Below are 10,611 nucleotides of genomic sequence, written 5' to 3' on the forward strand. Positions count from 1 at the left end.
CTGTGACGATTACACAGTACACTGTATGCAATTACCATAATACACAGTCTTGATCCTCTAGGAACTGAATTGCAGGTCCCAGAAGAATTAATGGATCGGTTACAGGAGTCCTTATTGTGTCAGGTTACATTTGTATTTTAATTTACCAAGTAATTGTATTCTGGGCCTGACTGTCATGTGCTGCATCACAGCTCTATCCAGAGAGGATGGGGGAGAGACAGAGAGGAAGAGATGGACAGAGCAGATTCATGGCTGGATTCATGGCTGGCATATTCTACAGATTAAAATATGGAAACATTACTAGGCAGATGGCAGTAGGTAATGCCCCGGAATCACTCACAGTTCACACATGCTTCTAATGGCTGGCGGTGCAATGCTGTGTGATGGCGCCAGAGATCCAGCTGTGGTCCAACAGTTACACTTCAGCAGTTTACAATAGGTTCATTTTTCCTTATAACCACCCACTGTGACCTGACTGTAAAGCCACAAGATTACATATACTAATATATATATATATATATATATATATATAGGTATATATATGAACTACACACATATATATTTATATACAAACATTATATATACATAATTACATATAGGGACAATATGGTAGGATTGTAGCAAATAACATGTAACTGTATTCATATACATTGATATCTGCACATACATACACACATATATCTATATGCATATGTATATATGTATGTATATACATGTATAGATATATATATATATTTAAAGCACCATCAATTCCATTCTGCTGAACATGTGAAAAGGGTTACATACATACATACATATAGCATATGGAAAGCAAAGTAAACAAACAGACAAACTGGTAAGCCTCATAGGCTTACAAAGTGTGTGGTGTACACACACACACACACATATATATATATATATATATATATACATATATACACACACTTGTAAATGGACTGCTGTGCAGTTATTGCAAGGACATAAAAATCATCAATTCAACAAGTAATTGTATAAATGAATTAATACACACTACAGAAAATTGTAGATGAATCAGTCTGGCTTTTTTCTCCTTCCTGTGATCATTAAATAGGCATTTGTGAGCCATGATTGAATTATTAGTCTATTAAAATTAACCATAACATGCACGATATATATGTAAAGTGTGTAAGTTGCTTACCTTATTGCATGAGATGTGTCCCAATTACATAAAGTACATGAAAGCAAAGTTCTTCTAGATATACACTCCCCGACTAAGAGCGATTGGTAATAATAATGGACTTCCTGGCTCCCAACAAATATAAATAATTGTTAGAGTCTCCAAATGAATTGATGGTACCTGATTGGTCGCAATTATTGTATGATGTGATTGGGTAGACTTCAAATAATAGAGACAGATAGATAGATAGATAGATAGATAGATATGGGATAGATAGATAGATAGATAGATAGATATGAGATAGATAGATAGATAGATAATAGATAGATATGGGATAGATAGATAGATAGATAGATAGATAGATAGATAGATAGATAGATTTCAAATATTCATTAAGATTCTAATAAACATTTTATTGGCATATAAAAAAGTCTAAAAGTAGATAACCCCAATCCATACCTGCAGATGGAGTTTTCTCTGCCCTGTGAATGTTAAACCTCAGTAAATCTTGCAGTTTGTGTTTATTGCAGGTCCCCAACTCCCTTTTTTTCAACTGAATCTCGTAAAAGTTTTGGAGCGAGCTCTCACTCACCAGATGCTGGCAGTTTTTGTAACTACATCCTAAAGAATAGACTTAGATTGTTAATTTGTTAATATTTTATCAAGTGTAAATATTTTATAACGTTTTTAGGGAAACTACTGATACTAAATTATTAAGGCAGTCGGGGGGACGTTTGAATTATGCATACAATTAAGCACTTGTTATTATAAATTGTGGGCAGATCACAAGGTAACACAAGTCCCGGACGCTCATTGACCGGATCATATAAATAACGTATTTCATTTTTTACTTGTTATGCTTCCTATCTTTTTTTTAATGAAATGAATAAAACTTTTACATGGACCCAAAGTTGTGTCTGGTTTTGTTTTATGTGTAGCTTTAATTAATAATTTCTCTTATTTATATACGGTGTTACTTTTGACACTAGTCTAAAATGTGTACAACAGCAGACAGTATTCGATAGGAAAATAGTCCGTCAGTAGTTTGCAAACGCTATATGATGTGTGTATACATATTTTTTTTTTCTTTCTTTGTAACTACAATTAAAGGTAAAACAAAAATACATTTTGTGTAAATTCTTTACATTGTAAGTGGATGATAAATTGAAAGCCAATCCTGCGGGTTTTAGGTCCTGTTTCAGTCTTTGTAGACAGCAATAAAATGTTTGTTACAAAACAAATACCTGCCTGCAGATTATCGCTGGTTAAAGAATAATCGCCAGGAGCTTTCTTCTTCGTGTGGATTCGAATGATCCTTTAACCTGCCTCACCCTTGAATGTAATAATCCTCTAAAATATTAAAATATCTATCTATCTAGATAAATAGATTTCTTTTTTTTCTCTTAGCATTCGTTATATACCTATATATCTATGTTTATGTATCACGGAGGAAATACAAATCCATTGTGTTTGATACTTATTGCGCTTGCTAACGATTGGGGGACCGGATTGGATGGCACGTACCTGACATATTTAATTGCTCGTTCCGAGGCTGTTTATACCTTTGTTTAAAATGAAATTTGATGATAAATGAGATTTTCCCTACTGAACATTTTGGGCTATTTTTTTTCTTCTCTGCCCTCCAATTTATAATCCCTGGAGACCGTGGTTTGACAACATAAAAATACATGGATTGCTTCTGGCATACATCATTCTTTATTTATGAAAGGAAGATTAATAGACTATCAACATGTGCTGATATCAAGACATTCACTGCACTCTCTCTTTTAAGCTTAAATGTATTTACAGGAACTGTGAGAACTGTGAAAAGAATTTTTTGGGGAATATAGCATTTCTTTTGATGATTGAATATTATTAACTGCATTTATTTAAAAAAAATATTTGTGGATGCAAAGCACTAGACAAGCTACCGGCAGCAATCCACAGACATGTACAGGTATACGCTGCAGGCAGAGACTACACTCCTCTCCACTTGTTTATCCTGAAATGCTGCCACCTACTGGGCTCATGATGACATTGTAATACAGACCTCCTCTTCAAATCAGATTGTCCTTGCTAGAAAGGTTTTCGTGTTTAATGCATTAAATGCACTGTTTAATTTTTTTTTTTTTTAAGAGAAAATTGTTGCCCACTTTCTTTTTAATTATTTTTCTCTACCAATTAGGATCATTATGAGTAATGTACAGTAAGTATACAGTAAGTATATTAAGTATATATAATATTGCATGGCGACAATTACATTGATCGTCATTGTCTGAATTAAATTAAAACTCTCTCTGTATATATATATATATATATATATATTTTAACTATATAAGTGAACAATTGTAACTAATTATTACATGTACACATCAGACTTATCACATACATATATCACATACTCATCATATATATCATATATCACATACACATACTTATCACATATATATGTGTGTGTGCATACTATATATATATATATATATATATATACATAGCCCTTCTTTACTTTAGCTCCTATATTGTTATATATAACAATATATGAGCTAAAGTAAAGAAGGGATATATATATAATATGCACTCACATATTATATATATATATACATATATATATATATATATATATATACATATATATATATATATATATACACACACACACATGCTTGAGAAAGGTCCACAATTCCCAGGACCAAAACATCGCTGTATGGGCAGCTAGCCAGATGGGCTAATAAATAGCACTTTAACTGGATTTCTTTTGGTGTGCTGCTTTCATCTTGAGGACTATTTTTGAGGTTTGGTATATGCCTGGAAGGCTTGCACCCGCATTGTGTGTTCAATTTTTGTGCTGCTTTTTCCCTTTTTCCATATATATATACACACACACATATATATATACACACACACATATATATATAGATATATACGCACACACATATATATATACGCACATATATATATACGCACATATATATTTGGAATATATATATATATATTCCAAATGTTTCATTCTAAATGGGACAGTGACATGATGGCTGACAGGACACAGTTGATAATATGGTTGATGATCCCTTGGTTTTGTCTACAGAAGTTATTCCACATAGTCACTATGCAGCACTGTGGCGTATGTTGGTGCTATATAAGTAGTAGCGCATAAAATAGAATAAATAAATTTATTATATTATTTTTACTGAAAGTAGAACGTGAACAGGTCATTCTCCTCATTAATGTCGGGAAGGAATGCCAGAGGAGAGTTGGTTTAGCTGGAGACTCTGTGGACTCTGAGGTTTAGTGCAGAGAATATCGTTAGGTTACTTCTAATCAATGACGGGTCCCTGTGAATTCATTCTGATTAGTTACTGGACACAGCTTGTAAACCGAGGCAAACATTCACCACTTTCTACAGAGACCACAGGAAGAATATTCTTCCCCTTAGAGAAGGAGCTCCCTACATTTTGCCATAGTTTGATGTTATAGTAATTGAGATGGTTACTATTGATCGCACTTATTTTCTGAAGTATTTGGAATATAAACCAGTGCTCGCCAGGAGTTTGCAACTCGCAGGTATTTTATGGGAAGTTTAAGAATGTCTCATCGCCGTAAGACAGCATCAATAAATACCTCACAAGTTTAAACTAATCTCTCTTTTGTCCTATAGTTTCCCTTGGTCATTGTTGTAAAGATTGCTATATATTGGAGTCTGACCTTACAAGTGTTTTATTTACGACCATAGCAAACTGTGCACAAAATATCTTACCTGAAATGTCTGATCTACAGACAAAACTAGGAACTAATGGGTTACTGAAAATGGGAAAAATAATAAGCTTTAGTTCAATCAATTAGCTTTTTATTTACAATTCAATCTTAAATTTATTTAATACAAAGTATACGGTATATGCAATTAAAAGTGTGTGCATGTACAAATAAGTGCATATATATATATTAAATATATTTGTTGTAAATATGTATATACACATATATATATATATATACAAAAAAAAAGTCACAGTAATATATATATATATATATATATATATATATATCCAGGAAAATAGCAGCACTTTCTAAATGGGTGCAAATTTCCCCCAAGGAAACTGGAAAGCTTCCTATCAAAGATATGAAAATCCAAAAAAGGGGAATGTGCTTCCTCCTTCTTTGGAGATATATATATATATATATATTATATATACAAAAAAGAGTTAAAATAATAATAGAACCATTATTATTATTATTATTATTACTATTTTATACCTTTATTTTTGATATTTTCATCCTTCATTCCATGATTGTTTTAATAATATAAGCAACTAAAAGGGTGGCATAATAGATTATATTTCTATGACAACATTGTTATATATAAATGTAGCATTTTGAGTCAAACCTATATTGCCTTTAAATTATGATCACCGAATCGTGCATAAACAGATCCCTTATCAATAATTCTTTATCGTTTAAAGTTAGCCTATTTTAGTGAAATTCAAACAACACAAAAAAAAACGAAGAAAAAATAAAGCAATTTATATATATTAATTAATATATTAACAAATAAATACCTAGTTAATCGCGAGATATCATTATTAGGTCTTCTATGATTACTTAGTTAAAGAAATGGAATCATTGGTAAAGCTCATATATCATACAAACAGCCAAAAATGAAATTGTAACGGTATTTCTAACACCTTGCTTAACTGTAAGAAGCTCTTTAATTGAAAAAAACCTTGTAGAAATGGTTTATAGCACAAACGGCATATAAAGAGTGTGATGCCTTAATGAGAAATTATTCAATATTAATTATATTTACTGCAATTTAGTATTAAAGTCTGAGAATTAATTAGTTGATAGGTTATTGGATGGAAACAATGACTGTAGATTGAAGGAACAAGAATATAATAGCAGGAAATACTTATATAATTTATTGTACCTTTACCTAGAGGAGACTTCTGAATCTAGTCTGTGTTTCTATAACCTTCCTACTAATTGTATGTGGGGATACTGAATATTATTGTCACCAACAACCTTATTATTATTACAGAACAATACTGCACGTATACAAATTCTATCACATTTTAGTAAAAAAAAATAATAGAGATAGATGTAATTAATAATATATTAGAGACTAATAATAATATAATATATAGTTGCATAATAGTCGTTACATACACTCATGAAATAATAAAAATAAGAGTAACAAATATTAAAAATGAATTAGAAACTAATAATAATAATGATGATGATGATGATGATAATAATAATAATAATAATAATAAAACATGTTTTTTCCAGGTAGCGCCACTTTTTATATCCAGTCCATTTTGCTTAGCGTACTGATCCTGAAAGGAAGAGACATATAATTCTATGGTGTATACATTTGCGAATAGATCATTGTTTACAAACAAAAACAAAGCAGTAAATCTGCTACAAATTTGATTTTATATAGATATATATATAGAGAGAGAGACTATATGAGATGATGCGTGTGTATAAATATATACATTTATATACACATAATATCTGTCTAATGAACAAATACCTTGTTAACAATAAGTTGTGCTTAAATCCTGTTATAAAGGAATGATGATTAATATGTCATGACTATATCAATATATATGTATTAATACATGTATTTGTATAAAGAAGAATATATATGTTTGTGTGTCTATATATATATATATAGCCATGTAAGATGACCACAATAACATATATTGTAATAATTATTAATACATATATATACATTTACTTTTTAGTGTATATATAATATATACTAAGAATTAAATGTATATATATTTATTATTATAGTATATTTTGTTGTTGTCTTTGGAAATATCTCATCTGTTTATTAAGTGCCTGCAATCAGCGTGTAATGGCATATTGACATGAATGAGCTTATGGCAGAATCAGCCAGATATTACATACGTATATATGTAATATATGTAATATATATATATATTAGACCACATTGATCTGATGATATTCAGACCATACTGAAACCCTTTCACTCAAGCTCAGTCCATGATAAGACCGGTGGCGACAGGTTAGTGTGAACTTCAGGTATGTTTTGAAGTCAGAAGTTTCTTTCTAATTATAAACCCAATATCTTCTTGCAGACTTCATTACTTACTAATATAGGTAGGTCTGTTTTTGTACTCTGTTATTTCACTCTTCTCCGAAGAAAAATGTCATTCTGAGTGCCAAAAAGGGCGTTTTGAAAGTGAGGCAGGTATAGGAATCGCTCAGCTTTCTTTCCATTGTGAAGGTGCCGGTGCCTCCACCTCCTCCCTCCTGTCAGTCATCCATCAGTTACTCCCTCTCTGCTCACTAATTAATGAATATTTATCAATATTATGCTAATTTCACGAGCGAGTCAGCGTCCAATACTGATCATATACTCACCCTGCTCTGGGAAACATTGTCCTTCTCACTCATTGCCCTCAGCTTGTAAAGCGTGCTGCTGAAGACACAGAGAATCAAAGTGGGTGATCAAGCCCACCCGTCAGGCTGGCAGATCCGCCGCTCTGTCTGCTGGACTTTTCTTTATCACTTATACCAGTGCACAGAAAAGTAATTCGTTTTAACTCTTTCCTTACGTGCTGGTTAGAAGTACCATTAGAATCTTCTCATAAATCTACCTACAGTAGCTGTGGTTTTCCTGCACGCTGCAGTTTTTATTGGCTACCTGTCACTTTCATATGGGTAATACACTCTAGGGGATGTGTTCAATTGTTACCTTGATCTTTTTTAACATAAAAACTGATTACTGTCTTTAAAAAATATTGTACTTTTTTGGTTATGATTTTTTTCTGTATTAATAAAATACTATTTTTGAGCCCGGAAACAAATTGTTTGCAAGTGAAAATGTAAAAAAAATACATTTTATTGTCATTTGTGTTAATGTTCGCCTTTTTATGACTTTTTTAAAATTTGGTTCATAAATTTTAGACTCAGGTGCTGACTATAAAATAATGTATTTCTCGGGGATCTCTAGAAGTTAAAATAGCAAAAATGAAGAATATGGAAATATCTTCTGACGTTTACAAATAATTATGATTGTCGTTCATGTAAAGATCTTCCTGGGAATTGCTGAATTCTGGCACACATATTAGTTTGTAGAAAAAGGACTTTATTAGCAGAGATTTATAGGATGGGCACTATCCCCAGGAACATACATATGATATTAGGAGAGAAATATCTTGTATGAACTCTGCTCACAGATTCTCTAGATATCATTCTAATCTTGGGTAAATGGGTTAATCCTCCACAGAGCAAATATACTGCAAAAACGAGATCTTACCGACTGATAAAGGGCGGATTGGTGACCTGGAAGTGGTCTTCCTAGGGAATGAGAGAAGATCATGCAACACGTCCTGGCTGCACACAGTTCTTCATCCATTACAGCCCTGTTTTAGAATTACAGAGGAAGAAAATTCTAAGTCAAACACATTATCTGTATCAGAGGATGACGCTAAAAACATGGAAAATTGTATAATAAAGGAATCTTTGAATTCAGAATACAGTTTTGTACTGGGTGTATTATATACCTGCACCGAAATCCAGTTTTTGTAAGAAATTAACTAGTTAGGAGTCCAGTGAAATGAATATCAAACAAGGCAACATAAGTGACATATCTATCTATCTATCTATCTATCTATCTATCCATCTATTTATTATCTATTTATCTATCTATTATCTATCTATCTATAGATCTATCTATTCCATATCTATCTATCTATAGATCTATCTATCTTATATCTATCTATCTATCTATCTATCCCATATCTATCTATCTCATATTGTTCTATCTATCTATCTCATATTGTTCTATCTATCTATTACCTATCTATCTATCTATCTATCTATCGATCTATCTATTATCTATTTATCTATTATCTATCTATCTATTATCTATTATCTATCTATCTATAGATCTATCTATCTCATATCTATTTATCCAATATATATTCCACATCTATCTATCTATCTTCTATCTATCTATCTATCTATCCCATATCTATCAATCTCATATGGTTCTATCTATCTCATATTGTTCTATCTATCTATCTATAGACCTATCTATCTATCTATTATCTATCTATCTATAGATCTATCTATCATGTCACATGGATGGCACACAGATCTGTTGATCTATCTATCTACATCTATTATTTTTTTATATAGAATATATTTATTTTATTTATCTATATCATATAATACCTATGTATCTATTTATCTATCTAGCCTATATTATATATCTATCTATAGATGCAAAAATTGAGGCAGCACCCCAACATACAGTAGAAAGGAAAATATTCAATAGCTCATAGTGGCAATGGTGACGTTTCAGTCCAACTGAGGACCTTTCTTAAGTTGAACCGAAATGTCACCATTCCTACTGTGGGTAATTGAATATTTTTCTATCCTTCTGTATTGGTTTGCTGCCTCCAATTTTTTTTCACATATTGCAGGACTGGTTGTGCCTGTGAGGACTGGCACCCTAGTTTTCCTAATGCTGGTGCTGCACCTACTTTATTATTTCTGTCTATATATCTGTCTATCTGTCTGTCTATCTAGCTGTATATCTAGCTATCTATTTTGAGTGTCAGAGAGACAAATACTGAAACAGCATATGCTTTATTTCTATGAGTAAGCTTACTATTAGTCATCATAAGAATTTAATAATATGTTAAACTTACACAATGCTGCAATTCCCACTTTAATGCACATTTTACTGCCATATAAAGAAAGAATGACATTATAATTGTTTATAAAGAACCTTCATTGAAACTAATGTATATCTAGATATATAGATGAAAGATACATAGATAGATAGATATGGGATAGATAATAGATAAATAGATAATATATATATATATATAATAGATAGATAGATAGATAGATAGATAGATAAAAACAAAAATGAAGGTAGCACTCCAGCATTCGAAGGTGAAAAAAGTGGAATTTAATATAAATTCCACTTTTTACACCTTTGAATGCTGGAGTGCTACCTTCATTTTTGTTTTTGTCTAGATTGGGCAAGTATTGGATATTGCTGAGGAGACCTGGGCACCCGCCATGTGGTATTGTGCTGTTCCATTTGTCTAATATAGATAGATAATAGATAAATAAATAGATAGATAGATAGATATGGGATAGATAGATATGGGATAGATAGATAGATAATAGATAAATAGATAGATATGGGATAGATATATAGATAATAGATAAATAGATAGATAATAGATAGATAGATAGATAGATAGATAGATATGGGATAGATAGATATATAGATAGATAGATAGATAGATAGATAGATAGATAGCTCTTAGACAGTATGTATCTTTTTTTAAATGAAAATATGGAAACCTGAGAGCCAGTGTTGAGGTAGAATCGACTTACTGGATGACGACCAGGCAAGACAATGATTGACATTCTCTGCTCACCAGCAGGCTCATGGTTCCATAACCTTGAACAGAAGGCAAGGTCAC

At 31.6% G+C, this 10,611-nt stretch overlaps 1 protein-coding gene across 2 annotated transcripts in view; it reads right to left on the reverse strand.

Annotated features, from left to right (window-relative positions):
- The window catches only part of SATB2 (SATB homeobox 2), a 284,827-nt gene extending 277,251 nt beyond the window's left edge, over positions 1-7,576 (reverse strand). The window contains exon 1 of one of the 2 annotated variants that reach the window (XM_073551555.1): positions 7,523-7,576. In XM_073551555.1, coding sequence (XP_073407656.1) covers positions 7,523-7,539 — 17 coding nt within the window. In that variant the 5' untranslated portion in view covers positions 7,540-7,576. Of the gene's footprint in view, positions 1-1,156; positions 1,221-7,522 lie in introns of those variants that run through there. The other variant, XM_073551556.1, reaches the window with a different exon arrangement.
- Between the last annotated feature and the right edge of the window lie 3,035 nt (positions 7,577-10,611).

Source organism: Dendrobates tinctorius, unplaced genomic scaffold, assembly GCF_039654945.1.
Source record: "Dendrobates tinctorius isolate UK_male_01 unplaced genomic scaffold, ASM3965494v1 ptg000177l, whole genome shotgun sequence".
In the NCBI taxonomy this organism is placed as follows: Eukaryota; Metazoa; Chordata; class Amphibia; order Anura; family Dendrobatidae; genus Dendrobates; species Dendrobates tinctorius.